This window comes from Carica papaya, chromosome 7 (genome assembly GCF_054855325.1).
Source record: "Carica papaya isolate Zhongbai chromosome 7, ASM5485532v1, whole genome shotgun sequence".
Lineage (NCBI taxonomy): Eukaryota > Viridiplantae > Streptophyta > Magnoliopsida > Brassicales > Caricaceae > Carica > Carica papaya.
In genome coordinates, this window is record NC_142315.1 from 25,702,550 (window position 1) to 25,729,700 (window position 27,151).

The 27,151-nt window shown below is 40.5% G+C and overlaps 2 protein-coding genes across 6 annotated transcripts in view; both read right to left on the bottom strand.

Annotated features, from left to right (window-relative positions):
• Positions 1–21,853, bottom strand: part of EMB2191 (Cytidine/deoxycytidylate deaminase family protein) — a 28,787-nt gene extending 6,934 nt beyond the window's left edge. The window contains exons 1-6 of one of the 4 annotated variants that reach the window (XM_088206955.1): positions 21,715–21,853; positions 20,932–20,991; positions 20,731–20,768; positions 19,729–19,795; positions 18,808–18,967; positions 17,926–18,022 (exon numbers count right to left, since the gene is read on the bottom strand). In XM_088206955.1, the coding sequence (XP_088063081.1) occupies positions 17,926–18,022; positions 18,808–18,967; positions 19,729–19,795; positions 20,731–20,768; positions 20,932–20,991 (422 nt within the window). In that variant the 5' untranslated portion in view covers positions 21,715–21,853. Of the gene's footprint in view, positions 1–17,925; positions 18,023–18,807; positions 18,968–19,728; positions 19,796–20,718; positions 20,769–20,931; positions 20,992–21,541 lie in introns of all 4 variants that reach the window. The other 3 variants (XM_088206953.1, XM_088206954.1, XM_088206952.1) reach the window with 3 other exon arrangements.
• A 1,035-nt stretch (positions 21,854–22,888) lies between these two features.
• Positions 22,889–26,299, bottom strand: LOC110811103 (protein CHLOROPLAST IMPORT APPARATUS 2). 2 transcript variants are annotated; one of them, XM_022037485.2, is made up of 4 exons: positions 25,991–26,297; positions 24,187–25,327; positions 23,510–23,662; positions 22,889–23,139 (listed from the first exon to the last, which is right to left on the bottom strand). In XM_022037485.2, exons 2-4 carry the CDS (start codon positions 25,297–25,299, stop codon positions 23,083–23,085), a joined length of 1,323 nt encoding a protein of 440 aa, XP_021893177.2. In that variant the 5' UTR covers positions 25,300–25,327; positions 25,991–26,297; the 3' UTR covers positions 22,889–23,082. The 2 variants fall into 2 exon arrangements, 1 of the variants encoding a protein (XP_021893177.2); XR_015813444.1 differs by having other exon boundaries at positions 23,510–23,657; positions 24,187–26,299.
• Between the last annotated feature and the right edge of the window lie 852 nt (positions 26,300–27,151).

Here is a 27,151-nt window from a genome sequence, read left to right on the forward strand (position 1 = left end):
ATATTTATAGATGATTTTTCTCAAATGACTTGAATATATTTTATAAAAAATCGTTTTAAAAAATCCACTCACTTTTGTGCTTTTTGTGCTGAAATCAAGACACAATTTCAATGTTTCTGTACATGTATTGAGAAGTGATAATATCAAAAAATATATGTCAAATTCATTTCAAAACTATATGACTCAACATGAGATCATTCAACAATTCTCGTGTTTTGATATACCATCTCAAAATGGAGTCGCCAAGAGAAAGAACAGACATTTATTTGAGACAACTCGAGCCCTCTTGTTCCAAATGCAAGTCCGTAAACAATTATGAGCTAATGCTGTTTCCACAGCATGTTTATTAATTAATCGTATGTCATCTACGGTACTTGATGGAGATGCTCCTTACAATCTTTTTTTTTCAAATAAGTCTTTATTTCCGATGCAACCTAAGATATTTGGTGGTACCTATTATGTTTGAGATGTGCAACCAAATGTGACAAAATTGGATCCAAATGCCATGAAATGTGTATTTTTGGGATATTCTCGCCTTCAGAAAGGATACTGGTGCTACTCTTCATATCTCAATAAATATTCGGTATCAACTGATGTCATTTTTTTTAAAAAATACAATGTTCTTCTCCTCATTGTCCAAGTCTACAAGTTAGGAGAAGGATGATGAGTGACTCATTTATAAAATCCACACCAAATGTCTCTACTGAACAAACAGATAATGGTATTTCTCTAGATGATGTGCCTCCACTCTTACTTGAGCAAATTGATGATAGTGTTAGTGTGTATATGACCCAAGTATTACCACCAATTGTTCATGTTTATTCCAGAAGACAACAGACTCATGATACATGTCATGCACCAGGTCCATCATCATCTAATTCTGTCTCACAAGACCTTGATCTCCCCATTCATCTTTGTAAAAATAAACATCAATGCACCATTCATCAGCCAATTTATCCCATTCTAATTATGTTTCGTATAACTATCTGGCTCTCTCATCTACTTCTTCCATTACTTTTATAAATTCAATTTCTATATCCAAGACAGTCAAAAAAGATTTGAATCATTCTGGTTGGCATAATGTAATGTTTGAGGAGATAAATGCTTTCGATGAAAATCATACTTGAGATTTGGTGAATTTACCAAAAAGAAAAAAGGTCATGAGGTGTAAATGAGTCTTTTCAGTCAAAGTAAACCCAGATGGCTCAGTAGCAAGACTTAAACTCCAACTTGTTATAAAAGTCTATGCTCAAACTTCTGGAGATGATTATTCTGATACTTTCTTTGCAGTAGCAAAACTTACTGTTTATATATTCATCTCTATTGCAGCATCTCAAAATTGACCCTTACACCAGTTGAATATCAAGAATGCATTCCTTCATGACGACCTTTTAGAAGAAGCGTATATGAAACAACCACCTGGGTTTATTACTAAGGGGAAGTATGAAAAGCTCTATCATTTGAAGAAATCTCTTACACCAGTTGAATATCAAGAATGCATTCCTTCATGGTGATCTTCTAGAATAAGCGTATATGAAACAACCATTTAGGTTTATTGCTCAGTAGGAGTATGAAAAACTCTGTCATTTGAAAAAATCTCTGCATGGTTTGAAGTAGAGTCCTTGTACATGATTTGGCAAATTTAGTGAAGTAGTTCTGGAATTCGAACTGAAAAAGAACAAGTGTGATCACTCGATCTTTTATAGACAATCAATAGGTGGTCTTATATTTTTTGTTATTTATGTTAATGATATTATTATTACGGTGATCATTGTGCAGGAATATCATCTCTCAAATCATTCTTACATACCAAATTTCACACCGAAGGACTTGGATCAATTAAAATATTTTTTAGGAGTGGAAGTAACAAGAAACAAAAAAGAAATTTTCTTATCTCAAATGAAGTATGTACTTGATCTACTTACAAAAACTGGAAAGTTGGGAGCTATATCATGTAGCACACCAATAGTATTAAATGTACACCTTATTAAAAATGATGGTGACCTCCTTGATGATCCGAAAAGGTACAAATGATTAGTTGGGAAGCTGAATTATCTCACAATGACTCTTCCAGATATTACATATCATGTTAGTATTGTTAACTAATTTATGTCTGCACTTACAATCAAACATTGGGAAGCTTTGGAACAGATTTTACAATACCTAAAAAGTGTTGTAGAACTTGGTATACTATTTAGCAATCATGGGCACACTCACATTGAATGCTTTGTAGATGCTAATTGGGCTGTATCTAAATTGATAAAAGATCCACTACAGGTTATTGTGTTTTCGTTGGTGGGAACCTAATATCATGGAAGAGTAAGAAGCAGACCGTTGTGTCCCGATCCAGTGCAAAGTCCGACTACAGAGGTATGATTCAGTCCACATGTGAAGTTTTACGGATATAACACCTCTTAATGGAAGTGAGTTTGAATCTCATATTACCTGCAAAACTCTAGTATGATAATCAAACTACCCTTCATATTACCTCAAATCCGATGTACCATAAAAGAACCAAACACATTGAGATTAATTGTCACTTTATTTGTGAGAAAATTCAAAAAAACTTGATTTCTATTGATTATGTGAAAACATGAGAACAATTAAGTGATATATTTACAAAGATTTTGAATGGAATCCGAATTGAATATCTTCGTAACAAGCTGGGCATGATCAATATCTATATTTCAACTTGAGGGGGAGTATTAAAATATTACAAAATATATTACAGAATATTTTTATATAATTATTAGTCGATTTCTTAGCATTAATAAAGTGATTTATGTTTCCATATATAAATCTCTCTTCTATGTATATATACTCCTAACCCTATGTAAAGAAATATATGTAAATATTCAAAATTTCTTTCCTTAATTCTTACTCCTATGAAATAGGAACTTCAATACATTTCTATTATAGATTGTTCTAGGAGCAAGACTTGTTCAAAAACTTGGTTGAGCGAGCGTTGGCTAAGCAGTCTTATTGTAACAGCCCCGGTAATTCAACATGGAAATTATATTATAAATATTAAATGCGGAAGCGAGATCAAAATTTCGGTTAACATCCCTTACACAGAAACCCAAAAACGTACTTAAAATATAAAAGATTAAACTAACTAAGAGAGAAACTCGAAAATAAAACTATGAGTGTGACTACAGAGTCTCTAGACATCCCCTTCGTCGTCCTCCTGCGGAACGGGCTCGGGAACCATGTCTTCCTGATCTGAAATTGTTAAATAAGGAGTGAGCTACACTAGCCCAGTAAGAACATCACGATATCTCACCGTCACGGAGGTAAAGGTGTGTAGAAAAACACAAAAGACCAATGGAGCATGATTTGCAACAAATCCTTTTATTTATGATAAAACCTTTACCATCCACTTATCTCGGTGGAATTCATGAAACAATATAAGAAAACAATAACATTATCACAATTATGGAATAATATAAGCTGTTAAACATAGCACTTATCACGCATTTTGTAATTCAATCATTATACAACATATCCTTTTCTCATTTACCAGCCTACTAGTATCCATGGGGGTCCCTAGGGGTCCCGCTACCCGTTAACCTTTAACATTCATAATCAGTTTCCAGGGCCGTCCCCATACCCCGTCCGGTATGGGCGCCAAAATCATAAACCTCAATACCCCGTCCGGTATGAGGGTGAAACGGGCCGTCCCCATACCCCGTCCGGTATGGGCGCCAAAACCATAAGATCTCCATACCTCGTCCGGCATGTGAGACCACAATCCCGGTAGGGTTCCCTACGGACCCGGTCCGTCCACCATCTCCCAGGATATCTAGTCAGGCTGACCCCATCATACAATTATCAGTCTACACAATGTTTCATTTTCCTTTTCCTCAATAAACATCATCAATTCACATTTAAACAAGCAAATCGTAATTCATGCCGAACAGACAACATACAGTATCAGTTCTTCAGTCATTTAACCCATAATTAATAAAACAGTAATATATGCACTCGAAACTATAAAATGAACACATCAAACCCCATAATGCATTTAAAGCTGTAAAACATGCCAAATAACAGTAAATCATCAATCACACTAGACTCGGGCTCCATTAGCAACCTTAAGCAATTTCACACATGCGTTAATTCAAGAAATACCGTTTTATCATTTTGAACTTTAATACCGTGATAGAAAATAGGGTGAGGGGTCCTTACTCGTTTTCGGGGTCCGAACACGGCTTTGCAGTGCGCTTGCAGGCTATCCCTAATTTTCCCCTGAATTTTCCTCGGGCAACTGAAACGCACTACTGGTACCTGCACGTGTTCCAAAAAAAATCCCAAATTAGGCCCAGGGCCCCTTTCGGCCCAAATCGCAACTCCGGCACGGCGGCTCCGCCGTGCTCCGGCGACGGCGCCGCCGCTGGCGGCGGCGAGTCGCCTCGGGTTGGCTGTTTTCGGCCGAATTCGGCCACACTCGCATCGGTCCCTGTGAGAAAACAACCCTAGGGCCCTCGGGGGGCCAAAAAATCACAGAAAAACGGAGCTTACCGGCGGCGGCGCTCTCGGGTGCGGCAGCTCTCCGGCGAGGTTCGTGTTTTGGTGATTCGGCTCCGGTCAACCTGTAGAGAAAAGAATGGTGATCACGGTGATATAAAAATTGCATCAAACGGAGGCCGGGAAGGGCCTCGTCGGAGGCAAAAACCGAAAGGGGGCGCGGCGGCGCCGCTGGTCTTCGGCCGCGTATTCCGGCCGTTTGGCCGGGATTTTGGCTTCGATTTGGCCATAGGAGGAATCAGCGTGGAAAAACGAGTCGGGGGTATGAAATTTACCTCGATCGGCGGTCGGAAATTTCCCCGGTGCTGCGACGGGTGGCGGCGGTCGGCCTCTGGTTCGTCTTCTCCGGCAAGCGGCAGGCGGCTAGGGTTTGTGGTCTGGTGTGGGGGTTCTATTTATAACCCCTTGCCCTTTGATCTCAGCCGTCCATTTTGTTTTAATCTGGGCCGTCCGTTTTTTATTAAATTTGGGCCGTCCGTGCGATTGTATCTGGGCCGTCCGATCGCGCGATTGATCTGGGCCGTCCGATCGCGCCCACGCGGATCGCCAACGTGGCCCGTTCAGGAGCGACGTGGTCTTGCCACGTGGCAGGCCCCGGTTGGCCGGGACTGCTGACGTGGCTGCCGACGTGGCTTTTTTTTTTTTTCCCCTCGGTCCGGGCGCTACAACTCTCCCCCCCATAAAGAAATTTGGTCCCCAAATTTGCCTCATTACTCTTGATCAAACAGATGGGGATATTGGGCCCTAAATTCTGATTCCAGTTCCCAAGTCGCCTCCCTAGGCGTGTGGTTCTGCCACATGACTTTCACAAATGATATTTCCCGGTTGCGGAGTATTCTGCTTTCTCGGTCCGTGATACTGACCGGTACTTCTTCATAAGACAAGTCCTCTCGGAGTGGAAGCGGTTCGTGAGCCAAGACATGAGAAGGGTCCGGATTGTACTTATGTAGCATAGATACATGAAACACATTATGAACCCGGGAGAGCTCAGGAGGCAGTGCAAGTCTGTAGGCAGTGGTACCAATCTTGTCTAAGATTTCAAAGGGTCCAATATATCTGGGGTTTAATTTTCCCCTCCTGCCGAACCTGCTAATTCCCTTGAAGGGGATGACTTTAAGGAACACCCGGTCGCCTTTCTCAAAGGCCAGATCCCTTCTCCGGGTATCGGCATAACTCTTCTGCCTACTCTGAGCTGTCTGGATGTTCTTCTTGATCTTAACTATCTTGGACGTGGTTTCTTCTACCAAATCCGGGCCAAACAATCTTCTATCGCCCACTTCCTCCCAACAGATCGGCGACCTGCACGGACGCCCGTATAGCGCCTCGTATGGGGCCATGCCGATGCTTGCTTGGTAGCTGTTGTTGTAAGCAAACTCTATCAGGGGTAGGTGGTCGTCCCAATGGCCCCCGGAGTCAAGGACACAGGCTCGGAGCATATCCTCCAGCGTACGAATTGTCCTCTCTGATTGTCCATCGGTTTGGGGGTGGAAGGCAGTACTAAGAGACAGCTTTGTTCCCATAGCTTGCTGGAAACTATTCCAAAACCGAGAAGTGAATCTGGGATCCCTATCGGATACCACTGTTACTGGAACTCCATGTAGTCTGACTACCTCCCGGATGTACATCCTTGCCAACTTGTCCAAGGGATCAGTCATTTTGATGGCCAGGAAGTGGGAAGACTTAGTGAGTCGGTCAACAATTACCCATATAGCATCATGTCCCGATCGTGCCTTGGGTAGTCCCGATACGAAGTCCATGGTGATATGTTCCCACTTCCACTCCGGAATCGGTAAAGGCTGAAGTAACCCGCCCGGGCGTTGATGTTCTGCTTTGACCTGCTGACATACCAAACATTTAGATACAAAGTCGGCTATATCTCTCTTCATCCCATTCCACCAGAACCGAGGTCGCATAGTTTGGTACATTTTCGTACTTCCTGGATGCATGGCGAACCTTGAACTATGGGATTCTGTCATGATGTCTCTTCTTAACTCACTGTCGTCTAGGACACACACTCTGTCCCTGAAACGAATCAATCCGTCGGCAGAGATCTGAAATTCTGAGTTCACTCCCTGTTCTGCATCCTTCTTGCGGGTTACTAGGGCGGGGTCGATTGACTGGGCTCCCTTTATTCTTTGGATTAACTCGAGTTGGACTGCTAGATGGCTCAAACATGTGGCCCTCTTCAGATCTCGCAGTCGAACCTGCTGCGTGGCCCCAATGGACCTGCATTCTGAAACCATCAGATGGGCCAGGGTGCCTGCACTTTTCCTGCTGAGGGCATCGGCTACTACGTTGCCCTTACCTGGATGGTATAGGATGTCACAATCATAGTCCTTGAGGAGTTCCATCCACCTTCTCTGACGCATGTTGAGATCCTTCTGAGTGAAGATGTGCTTCAAACTCTTATGATCGGTGTAGATCTGAAAGGTCTCTTCATACAAATAATGGCGCCAGATTTTCAGGGCGTGTATGATTGCGGCAAGCTCCAAGTCATGGGTAGGATAGTTCTTCTCATGATTCTTTAGCTGTCTAGACCCATATGCTATAACTTTTCCATGCTGCATCAGGACACAACCCAGACCCAGATAGGAGGCATCGCTATAAACTGTATACCCTCCTGATCCACTCGGTGGAGCCAGCACGGGTGCAGTAGTCAGTCGCTTTTTCAATTCTGAAAAACTCCTCTCGCAGTTCTCATTCCATTCAAACCTTGCATTCTTCTTTGTGAGTCGGGTTAGAGGAGCTGCTAGACTAGAGAACCCTTCAACAAATCGGCGGTAATAACCTGCCATCCCTAGGAAACTGCGAATTTCCTTAACTGTTGTCAGCCTTTCCCAACCAAGTACCGCTTCAACCTTTTCGGGGTTCACCGATACCCCTTCCTTCGATATAACATGTCCTAGGAAGGCGGTTTGCTCGAGCCAAAATCCACACTTGCTCAACTTTGCATACAACTTCTTTTCCCTGAGTACCTGTAGGACTTGGACAAGATGACGAGCATGTTCTTCTCTACTTTTTGAGTAGACTAAGATATCATCGATGAACACGATGACAAATTGATCCAAGAACTCTCTGAAGATTCTGTTCATTAGATCCATAAAGATGGCCGGGGCGTTGGTTAGCCCAAACGGCATAACCAGGAACTCGTAGTGTCCGTACCTGGTTCGGAATGCCGTCTTAGGGATATCCTCCGCTCTTACCTTTACCTGATGGTAACCTGATCGTAGATCTATTTTAGAAAAGATCTGTGCACCCTGCAACTGATCGAAAAGGTCATCAATCCGAGGAAGAGGATATTTGTTCTTGATTGTTACCTTGTTTATCCTTCTGTAATCAATGCACAGTCTCAACGTTCCATCTCCCTTCCTTGCAAAAGTAACCCCGGCACCCCATGGGGAAACACTGTGCCTAATGAAGCCACTGTCTTGTAGCTCAGTGATCTGTTTCCTTAGTTCTTCCATCTCGATGCGACTCATTCGGTAAGGAGCTACTGAGATGGGCTGGGTACCTGGCTGTAAGTCTATGGTGAACTCGACCTCCCTGTCCCTTGGTAGACCGGGCAGTTCATTCGGAAATACGTCTGGAAAGTCTCGGACTACTGGAATCTCTTGGATACAAACTTCTTTCTTGGGTTTACCATGTACCACGTCCGGGTCTGCGTCGGCATCCTTCTGGGTAAGATTGTAAACTCTGCCCTGGATTGGAGGCCTCCCTTGATTCTGGTTTCTATGGCACTCCCTCGCATAGTGCTGGGCACTGCCGCATATGCGACAGGTGTTGTTGAGGCGGTAACAGGGTCGGTCCCCATGATCCCTGCCGCAGTACTGGCAGATCTTCCCACGTGCTGCCCCCATAGCCTGAGGAGGGGCCTGAACGGCAGGCCTGGGCCTCTTACTGGGTTGGACAGGCATGGTAGGCGCTGGCCTGCGGAGCGGGGCTGAGGGTCGGGAACTTCCCGCTAACTGAGGGCGGGTGTCGAAGCTCCTTTCTATGATCTGCGCCTTTGCCAGGACTGCCGAATATGTCTCGAGCTCCATCACCAATAAGTGCTGTCTAATCGCCGGGCGGAGGCCCCACTGGAATTTCCTGGCCTTTCGGCCCTCATCCAACAATGTCTCCGGGGCATGTCGGCCCAGCTCCAGGAACTTGTGGGCATACTCCGACACTGTCATATTACCCTGGACCAATTGAGCAAATTCCAATTCCTTTAAATGTTGGATGTGTTTAGGGAGATACTCCGCATGAAAGGCCGCTAGGAACTGCTCCCAAGTAACTGGTACAGGCAGGGTGGCCCGCTTGAGCTCCCACCAGCGTACCGCTTCCCCTACCAGCATGTAGGAGGCAATGGCAGTCCTCTGCTCAGGAATTACTCCCAAGGTCTCGAAAGCTCTCTCAGTCTCTGCCAGCCAGTATTGGGCTTCTTCGAACGAGGATCCCCCTGAGAAGGTAGAAGGGTTCAGTCTCCTGTACCTCTCTATGAAGCCGGGGTCGATCAAGGAAGGAGCAGGGTCCCGGGGCAGAGGGACTGGGACGGGCTAAGGGTGAACTGGGGGACCCTGTGGTAGAACCTGCTGATGTGGTGGGGGCACTGGAAAGTGCTGTGGCGGCGCCTGCTGGTACTGTGGCTGTGGTACCGGGTCGTACCGCGGCTGTGGTGCCGGTTGGTACTGTGGAGGAATAGGCTCCTGCCGGGGTGGTACGGGATCAGCCTGCTGTAGCGGGGGCTCAACCTGCGCTAGCGGAGGAGGTCCCGGTAACTCCCTTCTCTCCTCTTGCCTTCGCTGGGCAGCTACGAGAGCCTCCACCATCTCATACAGTCTGTCAAGATCCTCCCGAAGCGAATTATCCTGAGCCGCTCGGTTTAGTGGGGGCCTTCCTCCCCTCATTCCCGTGTACTTGTTTTCACAAGGAATGATTGAGTAATGATATATCGGTGAGTATTTATCTAAGGCACTATCGTGTAAGGGATGGGTCCGAGGAAATGCGGCTCTGATACCAACTGTAACAGCCCCGGTAATTCAACATGAAAATTATATTATAAATATTAAATGCGGAAGCGAGATCAAAATTTCGGCTAACATCCCTTACACAGAAACCCAAAAACGTACTTAAAATATAAAAGATTAAACTAACTAAGAGAGAAACTCGAAAATAAAACTATGAGTGTGACTACAAAGTCTCTAGACATCCCCTTCGTCGTCCTCCTGCGGAACGGGCTCGGGAACCATGTCTTCCTGATCTGAAATTGTTAAATAAGGAGTGAGCTACACTAGCCCAGTAAGAACATCACGATATCTCACCGTCACGGAGGTAAAGGTGGGTAGAAAAACACAAAAGACCAATGGAGCATGATTTGCAACAAATCCTTTTATTTATGATAAAACCTTTACCATCCACTTACCTCGATGGAATTCATGAAACAATATAAGAAAACAATAACATTATCACAATCATGGAATAATATAAGTTGTAAAACATAGCACTTATCACGCCTTTTGTAATTCAATCATTATACAACATATCATTTTCTCATTTACCAGCCTACTAGTATCCATGGGGGTCCCTAGGGGTCCCGCTACCCGTTAACCTTTAACATTCATAATCAGTTTCCAGGGCCGTCCCCATACCCCGTCCGGTATGGGCGCCAAAACCATAAACCTCAATACCCCGTCCGGTATGAGGGTGAAACGGGCCGTCCCCATACCCCGTCCGGTTGGGCGCCAAAACCATAAGATCTCCATACCCCGTCCGGCATGTGAGACCACAATCCCGGTAGGGTTCCCTACGGACCCGGTCCGTCCACCATCTCCCAAGATATCTAGTCAGGCTGACCCCATCATACAATTATCAGTTTACACAATGTTTCATTTTCTTTTTCCTCAATAAGCATTATCAATTCACATTTAAACAAGCAAATCGTAATTCATGCCAAACAGACAACATACAGTATCAGTTCTTCAGTCATTCAACCCATAATTAATAAAACAGTAATATATGCACTCGAAACTATAAAATAAACACATCAAACCCCATAATGCATTTAAAGCTGTAAAACAGGCCAAATAACAGTAAATCATCAATCACACTAGACTCGGACTCCATTAGCAACCTTAAGCAATTTCACACATGCGTTAATTCAAGAAATACCGTTTTATCATTTTGAACTTTAATACAGTGATAGGAAATAGGGTGAGGGGTCCTTACTCGTTTTCGGGGTCCGAACACGGCTTTGCAGTGCGCTTGCAGGCTATCCCTAATTTTCCCCTGAATTTTCCTCGGGGAACTGAAACGCACTACTGGTACCTGCACGTGTTCCAAAAAAAATCCCAAATTAGGCCCAGGGCCCCTTTCGGCCCAAATCGCAACTCCGGCACGGCGGCTCCGCCGTGCTCTGGCGACGGCGCCGCCGCTGGCGGCGGCGAGTCGCCTCGGGTTGGCTGTTTTCGGCCGAATTCGGCCACACTCGCATCGGTCCCTGTGAGAAAACAACCCTAGGGCCCTCGGGGGGCCAAAAAATCACAGAAAAACGGAGCTTACCGGCGGCGGCGCTCTCGGGTGCGGCGGCTCTCCGGCGAGGTTCGTGTTTTGGTGATTCGGCTCCGGTCAACCTGTAGAGAAATGAATGGTGATCACGGTGATATAAAAATTGCATCAAACGGAGGCCGGGAAGGGCCTCGTCGGAGGCAAAAACCGAGAGGGGGCGCGGCGGCGCCGCTGGTCTTCGGCCGCGTATTCCGGCCGTTTGGCCGGGATTTTGGCTTCGATTTGGCCATAAGAGGAATCAGCGTGGAAAAACGAGTCGGGGGTATGAAATTTACCTCGATCGGCGGTCGAAAATTTCCCCGGTGCGGCGGCGGGTGGCGGCGGTCGGCCTCTGGTTCGTCTTCTCCGGCTAGCGGCAGGCGGCTAGGGTTTGTGGTCTGGTGTGGGGGTTCTATTTATAACCCCTTACCCTTTGATCTCAGCCGTCCATTTTGTTTTAATCTGGGCCGTCCGTTTTTTATTAAATCTGGGCCGTCCGTGCGATTGTATCTGGGCCGTCCGATCGCGCCCACGCGGATCGCCAACATGGCCCGTTCAGGAGCGACGTGGTCTTGCCACGTGGCAGGCCCCGGTTGGCCGGGACTGCTGACCGGGCCTGCTGACGTGGCTTTTTTTTTTTTTTTCCCCCGGTCCGGGCGCTACACTTTTCATTGAATGCAATTCTAATTTAAGCCTGCTACTAAAATTGGAAATAGAAAATCTCGGTGGAAAAGTGAGATTGTTAGTATGCATTAATACACGCAAATGCTTCAAACATTTTTTATATTCTAGGACGGTTCAGATATGTGTTAGTTTATTAAATTCTTCAATAAAGTATTTTCGTGAGACGCTCCCAAATCTTCTTCAACAAAGTTCTTCTATGAAAAAATCACAATTAAGTTCTTTAAATTTCGCCAACCATCCCTAGTATCAAACATTCTCTACGTCACTTAGGGAGAGTGATACTATCTCCACTTTTTGTTTTTCCGATATTTTATGCATAAAAAAATATTTATCACATATCCAAATTCAAAAGTGGATTAATACCCTCAAAAATTGGAATTTCCTACTTAGATAGGTGGAGTAGCTGACCAAAGGGATCTAAACCGGGTCGGTCTGAACTAGGTCGGTATGAACCAAGTCAGTCTAAACTGGCTCAATTCACTTGTTTTAACCCTTGAACTAGTTAAACCGGTTTTAGGGTTCTCTTTCACTCCAAAATATTTTCTTCTCTCTTCTTTCCCGGCGGAACAGAACCTCATTTTCTTCTTTTCTCTGTGCACAAAGGGAGTCGGCATGACCCCTTGCTAACCGATTGGGGCGTTTGCATTATGAGTTACCGAGCTTGCCCTTTCTGGTTGTGGCGCACCACCACTCAAAACTCCACTAGAAACTCAAATTATTGTTGTGGTTTTCTCTGGAGCTCGTGAACTTTGGCCACAAGATCGAATAGCCACTAATCCAATTCCTTCACCATTGGCTCCACCTATTCTGCCACGACCACTGCCTTTTCCTTGGATTGAGTACACGAGGTGACGCTGATGTATAATTCAACCGACTTTGCCTCTGATACGACCTGGTCAAAAACTTTATTCATGGTTTTTGATATGAGAAAAGAGAGAGAAAGAAGAGAGAAAGAACAGAGAAAAAAGAGAGATTTGAGGTCATTTTCTTTTTTTTTATTTCATGATTACATTTGTAGAATTCTAATCTATTTATAGGCTACATTCACTGAAACCAAACGGTGACGCGAGTCACTAATAATGGTTAGGGTTTAATAAATCATAACTCTAATCGACAAGTGAAATGACCATTTTACACTCCGTAAGCGAAATTCCTTTTTTGCTCCTCCTTCTGTAGTAAACGGTCACTAGTTTTCGGACACAACGGTCTTTATATGGTATGAAATGAGCCATTCTAAAAATTGACCACTACCATGAATATTGAATCATGACTTCAAGTTGTTTTTGGTAAACTAGTCCATTCTGATATCAATCCAAAGCTCATGGTGTAATACCCGAAATTCCCCAATGACCTTATTTGTGCACGATAAAGGTATTAAGTATGATAAGGATAGAAATCAGAAATCAAGAAAGAAAGTGAAGGAGAAATTAGGTTTAGAGAGAAAAATCCCCCGAACAAGGGATTTATCCCCCAAAAGGGAAATAGAATTACTCCGAACTCCAAAATTGATTTCTAAATCTTAGATGAGGTCCTAAGACCTTTAAAATATCTCACGAGAAAGAAAGTGAAAATGAAAATTAGGGTTAGAGAGAAACCCTAAATCTCCCCGTTCAGGGATAAATGGACATTTGACCTTAAAATGTCTTAGAAACCCAAAATTGGTGGAATATTCAAAGCAAGAAAATCGAGAGAGAAATGAAGATTAAGGCCAAAAAATCCTAAATTAGCCTTTTTGGGTTAAATTTCATCCCAAGACAAATAATTGCTCGTAAATTGCTATAAATTTTCTTCTAGAGGTTGATTCTATCGTGGAAGATTCAAGATCTCCTTGAATCTCATTACTTCAAGTAGAATCTATGTCTAGGGAAGCAAATTTAAACCACAATTGTATGAAATTGTCAAATTAACTCTCTTTTAATATTAGTTCTTAATCCTATCATGAATTAAGGTGTTGCTTGATTATCTTCAACCAACTAATTTCAGATCTTTAACTCTTTAAATTCTTGTACGTACTTGGTGATTGACATATCACTTGGAATCAAAATGTAGACTTGGCCGTGGATCTTGTCAAAATAGCTGAGAAGTATATGCTTTTCATGGGAAGTTAATTTTGCCTCATGTTTCACTTGATAATTGTCTTCTATTTTATCATATTCCCATAAATACTATACAACCATATTTTTGTAGGTCCAACCAATTTATTTTCGCAAATATGATCTTTCATGAATCTAACATGTGATACCAGTTGAAATATTATTCAATTGAATAAGTCAATGAAAAAAGAAAACAGGACCTCTCTTCCATCAGGAGCTTCAACTCTCACATTCTTAGTAATGTCTACGACATTATCTTCAAACGTTTCCTACTAGAAGTTGTGGCTTCTGCAACTTCCAGTTTTGAATTGATAGAGCTACTTGTGCACGTAAGTGTCTTAATTCTTCCACAATTGCATTGACCTTGTTGTAAATTATCTTCAATCAAGTACTAGTGTCCGGTTAGTATGTATCCTGCCTAGTATTCAATTAAATGTTAATCACCATTATTAAAGCTAAAATTTCCTCGAACTAGTGTTGGTCTATTTGAGGCAGGAATTGATCTGATCATAACTCAGAGGTTGAAAGTCAAAACAAGTTCAAGTGAGCCCCACTTGTTGCTGGGTGCATATGTGGTTCACGCATTGGCTTCTAGCAAACGTATGGCAGCAGGCATCTATTAGTCAACTTGGCTACGTGGTGTGAGTTGTAAATCACAGGTTGAGGTGAGACAGGTCTGCTGTAACGACCCCGGAAATTTAAAATGAAATGTGTATTAAAAATATGAAATGCGGAAGCGAAGTCAAAAAAATTCTATTAACATCCCTTACACTAAAACCAAAAACGTGCTCACAAAATATAAAGGATCAAACTAACTAAAGGAGAAACTCGAAAGTAAAAGCTACGAATATAACTATGGAGTCTTTAGGCATCCCCTTCGTCGTCCTCCTGCGGAACGAGCTCGGGAACAATGTCTTCCTGACCTGAAATGATTAAATAAGGAATGAGCTACACTAGCCCAGTAAAGACATCACGATATCTCACCGTCACGGAGGTAAAGGTGGGTAGAAAACACAAAAAGACCAATGGAGCATAATTTACAACAAATTCTTTTATCAATAATAAAATCATTTACTATCTACATATCTCGGTGAAATTCATAAAACAATATACGAAGGCAATAACATTATCATCATCATGAAATCATGTGAGCTGTATAACATAATACTTATCACGCCTTTTGCAATTCAATCATTACACAACATATTTTTCCTCATTTACCAGCCTACTAGTATCCATGGGGATTCATAGGGGTCCCGCTACCCGTGAACCCTTAACACTTGTAATCAGATTCCAGGGCCGTCCCTATACCTCGTCCGGTATGGGCGCCAAAACTATAAACCTCAATACCCCGTCCGGTATGAGGATGAAACGGGCCGTCTCCATACCCTGTCCGGTATGGGCGCAAAAATACATAAGGTCTCCATACCCCGTCCGGTATGAGAGACCACAATCCCGGTAGGGTTCCCTACGGACCCGGTCCGTCCACCATCTCCCAGGATATCTGGTCAGGCTGACCACATTATACAATTATCAATTTACATAACCTTTCATTCCCCTTTTCCTCAGTCAGCATCATCAATTCACACACACAAACAAGCAAACTAATAATTTATGTCAAACAAGACGACATACAACATCGGGTTCTCAGTCATTCAACCCATAATCAATAAAATAGTAAAATATGCACACGAAACTATGAAATGAAAACATCAGACCTCATACTGCATTTAAAACCGTAAAATAGAACAAACAACAATTGACCGACAAATACACCAGACTCGGGCTCCATTAGCGACCTTAAACAATTTCACACATCTATTGATTCATAAAATACCGTTTTATCATTTATTAAACTTTAATACCGTGATAGGAAATAGAGTGAGGGGTCCTTACTCGTTTCGGGGTCCGAACACGGCTTCACAGTGCGCCTACAGGCTGTCCCTAATTTTTCCTGAATTTTTTCCGGGGAATTGAAACGCACTACTAGTACCTGTACGTGTTCCAAAAAATCACAAATTAGGCCCAGGGCCCCTTTTTGGCCAATATCGCAATTCCGGCACGGCGGCTCCGCCGTGCTCCGGCGACGGCGGCGGCGATTCGCCTCGGTTTGGTCATTTTCGGCCGAATTCGGCCACACTTGCATCAGTCCTTGTGATAAAACAACCCTAGGGCCCTCGGGGGGCCAAAAAATTACGGAAAATCGAAGCTTACCAGCGGCGGTGCTCTCGGGTGCGGCGGCTCTCCGGTGAGGTTCGTGTTTTGGTGATTCGGCTCCGATCAACCTATAGAGAAAAGAATGGTGATCACAGTGATATAAAAATTGCATCAAACGGAGGCCGGGAAGGGCCTCATCGGAGGCAAAAACCGAGGAGGGGCGCGGTGGCGCCGCTGGGTTTCAGCCGTGTTTTCCGGCCGTTTGGCCGGGATTTTGGCTCCGATTTAGCCACAGGGAAAATCAGCGTGGAAAAACGAGTCGGGGGTATGAAATTTACCTCGATCAGCGGTCAGAAATCTCCCCGGTGCGGCGGCGGGTGGCAGCGGCCGGCTTCTCCGGCGTCTGGTTCGTCTTCTCCGGCGAGGGCAGGCGGATAGGGTTTTTGTGGTCAGGTGTGGGGATTCTATTTATACCCTTTTGTCTTTTGATCTCAACCGTCCATTTTGATTTAATATTGGCCGTTCGTTTTTTATTGAATCTGGGCCGTTCGTGCGATTGCATCTGGGTCGTCCGTGCGCCCGCTTGATCTGGGCCGTCCGATCGCGCGTACGCGGATCGCCAACGTGGCCCGTCCCCGGTTGACGTGGTTTTGCCACGTGGCAGGTCCTGGTTGGCCAGGACTGCTGACTGGGTCAGCTGACATGGCTGCTGACGTGGCGTTCTCTCTTTTTTTTTAACCTAATAAAAATAATTAATAATAAAATAATAAATTTTTTTTTTTTTTTTTCAAATTTCCGAGCGTTACATCTGCGGAGAAGGATGAGATAAAGAAAGACAAGAGCTAGGAGAAACTGCAACGATGGGCATTGCATTTTCTAATGGAGTTTCACAGTGGAGTTTGGGATTTTGCCGATAGGGGTATTCTTAAGTTGGTGGTAAGGGCAATGTCACTTACTGCCAGACAATGGCTGGTGAACAGAATGGCAACAGTTTGGGGTGTTTAAGTTTGTGATTTCTGGAGTTTTTTCTTTTGGTGGATGAGTTTGAGGCTGTTTGGATGTGCGATCTTGAGGTTCTGTGTAGTATTCTTTAATTTTAATATCAAACGTTGAAGAAAAATTTGCCTAATTAGGAGATTGGAGAAAACCAAGATATTACACTTTGGGTGTTCAAATATCATGCTTTTAACTAAATCACACAATTAAATACTAAGAAATTCTCAAAGTATTTTATAGAATAACTGATGATGATCACAAAGGAGATTATGAAGGTATTTATAGAGTGTCAAATAATTCTTTCCGATATTGGATTAGACTAAGAAATACTCATAATAACAAGATTATAAACATAACTCCTACTAAAAGTAAGAAAACAAAATATAAATAAAAAACATAAAAATAAACTAAAAAATAAAATTCTTACATAGTTATTTATAACTATACCTATGCACCATCAAGCAAGCCTCATATGTGCTTATCATTACTAATAGTTACTTATATATTTCTATCTCTATAGTCTAATCGTGACTTGACTGTTTTCTTTTGGAGGAATGCAAAGAGAAGTTCTCCAATTTTCTTAACAGTCAAAATGTTGGATTTTCTTACTAGTTGATTTCTCTTTTGTATTTATGCACCTACTATTCAACATACTTATGTGTGACTGTATCTATAATCTATGAATGACTTGACTGTTTTCTTTTGGAGCAATGCAAAAAGAAGTTCTCCAATTTTCTTAACAGTCAAATGTTGGATTTTCTTACTAGTTGATTTCTCTTTTGTATTAATGCATCTACTATTCAATATAGACGTTATAGTGCAATTTTTTCCGTGCCAAAATACTGATATATTCGTAGAACAAAACATGAAAGTCAGTGAGAATTAAAGGAATAGAAAGTCAGTAAAAACTTGCAAGGAGCCTTGGGTTAAGAAAGAAACTTACCTAATCAAAGGCCCCGGAATACTTGAATGAAGCGATAATATTGACCCACATCCTCCAAATTTATCATTTTTACAGCCATAGAATACTTCCTTTATACCTTCAAGAGCAGAAACAAATAGTCCAATAATAAATAAATCAAATAAGTTTATTCTTCACTCACTTGTTATGGTACAAGACAACATTTGGCAATCTGGGCGAGGTAGGATAAAAGTAAGGGTAGTAATGCTAGGCGACTTTAGTTTGTGTCTGGGGCAATGGAGTGAGAGAATGGGTAAGATAGCCTAAATGACCATACTACCGTTTTCTTAATATATTGTAAAATGCCAATTCTTAATATAAAATATAAATAATTAAAATTATAAATAATTATTTTTAAAATATAGTATTATGATTAAAAAAATATCCAATCTTATAATTTAAATTATTTTAAAGTTTTAAAAAAAAGTAGTTGAAATTCTGCAAATTGCTGTCGGCAGCCTGGCAGCTTCAGTCTACACCCTTTTGGCCATGAATCGTGGCTATCTGGCAAGGGTTTTTCTGGCCGTTTATGCCCTTTCTGGCCATTTCCAGCCGTCTCTGACTCTCCATTGTCCTTTCAAGTGTTTTATACAATCTTCGGTGGCATACGGTGTTGGAAGAGTGTTCTCTAGCATGATGGTGGTGTATGGTGGCAGTAATTTTTTATATTTGGAAAAAGAATACTAGATAAAATGGTCATTCTAGTCGATTACCCATCTGTGAAATCTTACTTTCCCCAACCTAAGATGGGTATTAAGCTACGGTGCAAATAAATTTTGGTTGCCAAACATTGAGTGGCATAGGTTAAGAGGTCTTACTATGCATTAATCAGCATACAAAGACAGCATAAGAGCATGGCCATACCGAGAATTGATAAAGCTGCGGCACACATTATACATGGTTCACATGTGACAAAAAGGATGCAACTGGAAAATCTTTCAGCAACTTCTGGACATGAAAGTCCATCTTTTTGCCACTGCTCGAGAAGAACGTCAATAGCTTCCATCTCCGCATGTCTTGTAGCCTATAGGATGAACAGAAACTAGTACGAAATTACTATGTAACCAAAAAGAGACTTGAAAGCAAAAATATTAAGAAACTTTTAGTCAAATCCACTTTTAGCTAGAACACTAGTTAAATCCATTTTTGCTACAACTGGATGAGAAACTTTCCTAGAACCATTAGTCACGGCTATTCTTTCTAGCCAAAGCAAGAAAGAAAGTGGGTGGAGAGAAAGAGCCCTTCTAGTCACAAGCACTTATACAACAAAAATCTATTACTTCTACTAAATTACCACCTAAATGAGCACGGAGCCAATACAGCTTAATAAGGCAGATTCTGTAATGCAATATACAAAAGATATGACCACACCGGTTACCTGTTCGTGCAAGATTATATTCAAACTTCACCTTTTGCAATAAGATAGCGAGATTAATTTGACTCACTTGATTAAAATGAGATTTCTGTCAAAGAATGACTAATTTCAGCTCAGTTGCCTACAAATCAATAACTGGTATTATAAACTATTTTCAATTTCTTTATTTCCTGATAAACCTGGACTAATAAACCACAAAACAATCAAGAAACAAGAAACATCTGTTTTTTCAGTTCACCCACATAAAAACCTATAGTGCCTCAATTTTCTGATACATGCATAAATAGGTGCAATATCTAACATGATATAGAGGCTGCACAAAGATGAAACTAATAATTCTACAACTAGGGAAACAACACAAAATGCAAATAAGGGTATCTGGAGATGAAGGGGTGAATTGATTAGTTTACGTTGCGTGTCTCATTAGTTCGATTTCTTCCTGATGCAATGACCTTCCCATCCTGAACAATAACACAGCTGGAAAACCAAAAATTTATGGTATGAATGAGTAAAGCTGCTCCAGATGATCTGACTGAATTTGAGTTAAAATGGTTGAATTTTTTTTTTTAGCACTAAAAAAGCAAGATATACCAAAAAACACTTTGTTCAGCTAACCATGTTAGTAATAATTTTAAGAACTTATTCTAGTGTCTGCAATTTGAACTTATGGAACCACCTTGACTGTAGAATTACCTGCTCATCTTCAATTTGGGAAGAATATGCCCATTGACTTACGATAGTGACTCAGGACAAACCATCAACTCACAGTTGAAAAGATAAAAGCCCATTGATTCAAAAAACAGTTTTTCAGTGTCCCAGATGCAAGCCAGTAGATCCAAATAACAGGTATAAATATTTACCAATGAAATAACACTAAGCAACCATTCATATATTGATGAAACCAAAACATGGCAACCATCCCCACCATATTAGGTACTAATTGAAGTTTTCTGGTGATATAACTGAATACACTAGCCAACGCATGGAAACATCACAAATAATTTTAAACATATAAGATCAACATTTAGAGTTTGGTCATGTTTCCACCAAGCAAGACTCATAATCAGTTAAAATTACAAGTCAATGCCAATCAACCCCCAACCCTAGAGCTACAATCAATTATGTTGCATTAAACCATGGATTTAACTATAATAACCTTATACTCTTGCGCGTATAATGAGGCTGTGAAGGCAGCGAATATTAGAACAATAGAAAGTTTTCAAATTTCAGTGACCAGCAATAGAAGGCAACAAATTTAAGTATTTCACAAAAGCCTACTGTAGAAACTAAAAAAGCATATGAAGATTGATGCAGAAACTAGTACAATTATGCCCCATTCATATATTGCATAAACAAAGACAAAATTGTGGAAAAGTAAAATGACTGCTACTATATATCACCACTTGGCATACCCAACAGGAACTTCAAGGCTGTCCATAGCAATTTTGGCCTGCAAATATGACAAAGAGAAACTACTCACATCCCATAAATCCTAATAGATGATGGATTAGATAAGGATCCCAAATAAAGAACAGTACATTGGACTCCTCAAAGAGGAAATTCTATACATGTATATATATATATATAGAAATTAAGGAAGTTCTATGCATTACTTGTTCTATAGCAAGCTCCATAAACCCAAGAGAGGTACACTCTTCCTCACAGAAAGCCATCTATGCAAAAGGAAAATTGGACAATAAGATGTTGATATAGGATGCAAAAGAAATAAACATCCTTAAAAGGAAATATGTAGAAGTTTAATTGCCTCATCTACTTCAAAGGTGCTTCTTTCATTGATTAGAGAAAATAGTGAAAACATAGATTTAGAGCAAACTAAAAGATCATGATTCTGTTACGAAATATTTAAATAAAAACATGTCAAAATGAATCATATAATTCAATGAGACAGCATTTAATTCAATTAAGATGCAGCTAAAAAATAATCAAGAAGAAACTTAACGAACCATGAGCCACCCTCAAGAGAAAAATGAGAGAACACCTAGTTGGCAGTTGCAGTGTTACAACATTGTCTACAGAGATTAATTGATTCCAATAAATCAACTACAGTCATACCATACATTCCACGACACCTTCTCATATAATTTATATCAAACACTTGGCGGACATGAAAAATAAAAGAAAATCTGCTCTGGATCAATAACCCAGATTTCTCAAGCAGCCATATACATTCACGGAAAGAAACACAGCACATTTTTTCAATACCTGAATCAGCGACAGGAAGCAGATATATCATAACCAGACCAAAGTTTAAACCATCAATCGAATACATCCAACATAGACTACACCGAATGGGGAAAAAGAATAAAGCTGCTGGTATGTTCATTAATCTCTCAAAAGGGTTTACACAGCAAGGCACTCCATAAGATTGAAGAAACCTTATTTTCCGTCCGATTGAGCTAGCAATTGTCGTGATTTTGGCCGCGGAGGATTCTGATTAGCGAATGGTGAAGATCGGGAGCTAGGCAGTCAGCCGGGCAGCCTGAGGCAAAGAAAGGAATTATGGAAGCAGCGGACTCAGTTCGTAGAAAGAGCTATTTAAATCCCTTTTTCCTATATATAATGGCATAAACGTAATAATGTGAATTAAGGGTGTATATTTTGGAAATTTAAGGTGCGGCAGTCGTTTCTTTGTTTTTTTTTTGTAGTTTTGAAAATTAAGTTATGATAATTGATTTTAGAGAAAATGCCTCTAATTAAACACTTTATTTTAAAATTTATGGGGATGAAAAATCAATTTACATAATTGAAATGATGTTTTTAAAGAATTTGAGGTAAGTTAAAAAAAAAATAAAATTAAATATAAAATATATTTTAATTTTATAAATTAAAAGGAATATAAAAATCACAGAATATATATATATAAAAAAATATGAAATATAAAAATGGGACTAAAGGAACTTTTAAATGATTTTCTAGTTACTAATATTTATATTATATTTGACATCTCATATTTCTCTTTTAACTGTGAAAAATGCACGACTTTTTTATCTTAAAAATACATTTACTTACACTAAATTAACGTATTGAAGAATTTTTATTGGAATCAAGTATAAGTCCAAATTTAGAATATAATTTATACCAATTAAATTAGTTTTGATTAATGATGTCATGCTGTTTTCCTAATAATTTGATTTTCCATTAAAATTTTTTTAGTCAAATACATCATTTCCGAAATTTAATTTTTCATAATTTAATTTTTAACATACAATTGCATAGTGGTTTAATATAACATATAGTACATTTCAATTTTGACTAGAACGACATGGACAAATTTTTTTCCATAAAAAAAACTTTTAATAAATTGTCACAAAATATAATTTTGCAAGTTTTAAAATTTAGTTAGGCGTTCGACCTTGAAATTAAGACAATTATATATATAATCTTAAAATTATCCATATTTTTGTATATTATATAAATTTTTTAAGTCATATTTTAATAATTTAATTAGTAACCTTACTAAGCACTATGAATATTAACATTTTTGGAGATTACTATAAGAGAGTTTTTATATGGAATAAAATAGAAAGAAGAAAGAAAAAAACAAAGAACTTAAAACCCATCCAAAAACTTTTCTGGCCTTGTGCTTCATAATTCTCTTTTATCTTTTACGCTACAAGTCTCTTCTTCTTTGCTTTTGGTGTAAAGGGTAACTCACAAAAAGACTGAAAAGAAAAACAAAATAATAATAAAATATAAAGAAAAATAAAATAAAAAGGCCACTACTAAAATGTAAGAAAGCATTCCTAGCCGTTTGATCTTTGACCACTCGTGTTAGAATTCGACCTCCTCACAAATCGTCCCTGTAAAATCATAGCAAATATAACATCATTATATAATATCGTATTATAATATATTTTTATAAAAATATAAATAAGTTGACATAATTAAAATGTCTATTATTTAAATAATTAATAATTAAGATTATATCAATTTTTATGCTACTAAAAGTTAGTCAGACTGGAATATTATCTAATTCAAAAAACAATAAAGGAAGAAAAGAGAAGTACGATCCGATCATTCATCAAAGTCGATTAGGTGGGACCATTAATTCAAACGGGTCCCACTCTAACACCCCCCACCCACCCACCAATTCTCTAACTCGCCACGATTTGCTGGATGAACGAGAGAGATTACACACTAGAAGCATATGTATAGGACAAATCAACTAACCTTCATTCTAGGCCGTCGATCTGCGTTGACTTTTCTGACCTGGTATCTGATCTTCTTCGAGAAAAGTCGCGTACGTCGCTTCTCCTTGTAGCGTAACACGCTAGCTTCTCTCAACCCACCATCGGAGAACAAATCGATCTGCGCCAGCCTGGCCTGTCCAGAAAATAATATTAAACGATTCAGTGCCTCGGCAACATACGTTATGATCATGGACCTCCAATCACTAATTACATCATCAACCATTTGAAAGCTACATAATTCGACATTCTCTGTCGAGTCCCAACTAAATAAACTACATTAAATATAAAGACAATAAATTATTTTGAGACTTGCAAGTAATGGTTAATTAATTGAGAATTTTCACTTTAAAATTGATAATCAGATTTTTTTAAAAAGATTATTTTATATTAGTTTATAATAAAAATTTTAAAACATATGATTTAATAATTATTATTTTATAATGCTCATAAAACCAAGGAACTGAGAGTTCACTTGCTCGTTTACCCAAATAACTGACACTTCCGTGGAGTTCATAATTAAGTGCGAAACCTGCAGGCTTTGTTTTTCTGTTTTTGTATTTTTTTTAATAACGGCGCGTAGCATACACGTGCCAGTGACTGACTGAAACTACTGGACACTTAAAACTGTGAATTCCGGGCAGGAGACGAGAAACATACAGAGACATCGTTTCCGGCAACATCGGCGCCGGAAATGTCGTCAGAAAAGGGCGAACCACGACCCGACCAAGCGTTCAAAACGTCGTCGTAGTTCAATTTCAATAACAACCCGGGATTGGGTTTCGGGTTTGGGTTCTCTTTAGCCTGTTCCTGTCTCTTCGATACCGTCGCCGGTTTTTCCACCGGTTTTTTGTTCTTGTCTGCGAGGCTGCTGCCTTTCTTTCTGGTGGTGATATTGTTGGTGGCGGCGGTGGTCGTCGCCGACTTGTTGCCGGTGGTTGTGGCGGAATTGAATTTTGGGGAGATTTGAAGCACATCGACGACGGGGAAGCTCCACCAGTTCCCTTCATCGACATGCCTCAGAGCTCTGATTCCTCTTCTATGGCCGAAACCGAACTGGAACTTCCCGCCAAACCCAATACCCATCGGATTCCCATACCAAGAATTGAACTGTCCGATTTGCCCCATAGGGTATGAACTCCCGCTGTTCAATTCATCGACCGCATCGTTGTCGACGCAGAGATTCCCCATGATGCTATCGATCCCCTCCTCGATTTCCTCGTCGAGAATAATCGACTCAGCATCGAAATCATCTTCGTAGTACTCATCGCACAAACCCGAACAGTTATTCACCTTGGAATCAATCTCCATTTCTCCGCCGCTGCTGTTACTCCGGTGAGCTTCCCCACAGAACCTTGCCACCTTCGGCTCCATTGAAGAACAGGGTTTGGCTTGGATTGGAGAAGGTTGCAGCAAGAAAGCAGACTCGTCAATGGTGCGAAACGGCAACAAAATTTCAGAAGATTCGTCGAAGAAGGAGCAGTCATGGGGTTTAGCGAACTTGCGTGAGTTCTTGGTGAGGTGCTTGGTAGAGAAGATGTTGGGGTAGGCAGTGGAGAGGAGGGCAGCGGCTTCATTGTAGGTCTGGTTTGGTCGTTTTCGTGGTGTTCGAGGTTTTCTGGTTGAGATTGCGTGGGGAGAATTGCTGGATTCCGAGAGGGTTGAAGATGGTGATGAAGAGGTTTGAGAAGTTCTGGTGGATGTTGATGGAGACTTGACGATTTCAAGTTCGAAGCCGTAGGTTCTTCCGCCTCCGCTCAGAAACGAAGACATTTGGTAGATATCAACGAAACAGATTGACCTAAAAATTTCCAAAAGAGAAAATTCAAGATCTATGAAAACAGAGCCCAGAGAGAATTTGAATTTTTAGGGAGACCCATTTGAAAATTTGAACCAACCAGAAAATCTAAATTCAGAGTGAATTCAAGCTTCACTTTTTACAGAGAAATGGTAGTTCCAGAATGGTTAGGGTTTAATACTGGTGGTTGAAGCACAGGGGATAGAAACTTCAGACACCCAATTGGAAGAAAAGCTCAAAATTCAACTTTTTGCTGGAAATTGGGAAGAGGAGTGATTGAATAGTGAAGAGTTGCAAAACCCTAAACCCTTACAAAATTAGTGGGTGTTGAATTATTATAAACGGAAAAGAAATGAGAAAAAGCCAAAAGCTTGGAACCAACCGATAAAAAAGTTACTAAAAAAAGGAAGAACACATCAGAATCTCCTTCAGAGAATTCTTTTTAAATAGCTAAACAAAGACAACCCATTTTTTTCACCAACTTTAAAAGGTTGAAGATTTGGAAATAAAAAAAGAAAACCCAAAACCAAACTGAGCTCTGGTTTCTGAAACAAGTCTCTAGAGTTGGCCAGGAAGAAGACAACTGCAAACCCTAGAAAAACCCGGTTGGCTTTCAGAGCAAAAAGAATAAGAACTTTAAAAAAATCTGAGCAAGAGAAAACTTACCCAATCAGGAAACCATTTCAAATTGCAGAAACGGAAAAAGAACTTAGATAGAAGGTAGAAGGAGATAAAGTGGTCTGTTAAAAAGGAAACGGGGAAAGATCCGTTATGGGGTGTGTAGATATAGGCATCTATAATGGCAGAGAAGCTTACAGAGAGAGTGTCTCTCTCTGGACATCTGGTGTTTCTCGCTAGAAAAGGAAAAAAGAAAAGAAAAGAAAAGAAAAGAGATGAAAACAGGGGAAGAGACAAGGTTTGTTTTCAGGAGAGAGAGAGAGAAAGAGGGAGGCGTGGGGCGGGATCCACTGTAGCCTGTGTTTTGTTTTCTTGTACGGTGTTTATGTTTTTACGTGACTCGCCACTTGGCTTCTCAATTATTCCATACGGGGCCGTTTTTACAAGTTTCGCCCTGGTGAATAAATAAAAAATATATATATATATATTAAAAAAATTGATATGTGAAAATCAAATTTCAATATTTTATTTTAAAAATGTAACTCAATTATACCAAGGGCATTTTAGTAAATTCAACACTTGGATGATCCTAAATCATGGGCAAGCATGGATGTTACGCGGCTGTGGCTGGGTCATTTTTTAAGCTCGACACCCATACCACCTGCTGCAAAAAGAAAAATAGACTATTATTATTATTATTTCTGGAAAAGGTTTCTTATCTGCTGACATGGCAGATTCTGATTGGGTTTATTAGATTTTTAGGGCTGACGTGTCAGGCCTTTTTTTGATTGGCTCAGAGTAGCATCACGTGTATCAAGGCAAGCGGAGGAAGGTGGGGTTTGATTTCGGATCTAAAAAACACAACATGATTTGAACCTTTTTGGTGTCTTTTGCCGTTTAATTTGTGGCAGATGATGATCAAACGTTGGGCTTATTAGCTTCATTTGCTTCTGATTACCTGATCCTCTTAATTTTATGATTTTGCATTTTAACCCCCTCATTATCTCTTATTTCACTTTTTGGAGCGATAAAAACTTATTATTTCACTATTTTGCACCTTCCCCTTCGCGCAATACTTATTTTGACAGGAAAATTTTTACTTTCTATTAATTTAAAATTTTTAAAAGTGTTATAATTATTATTTTTATTTAGACACTGAAATTAACTTAATTGACATAAACCCAACATTTTAATATTGACAAACTTTTT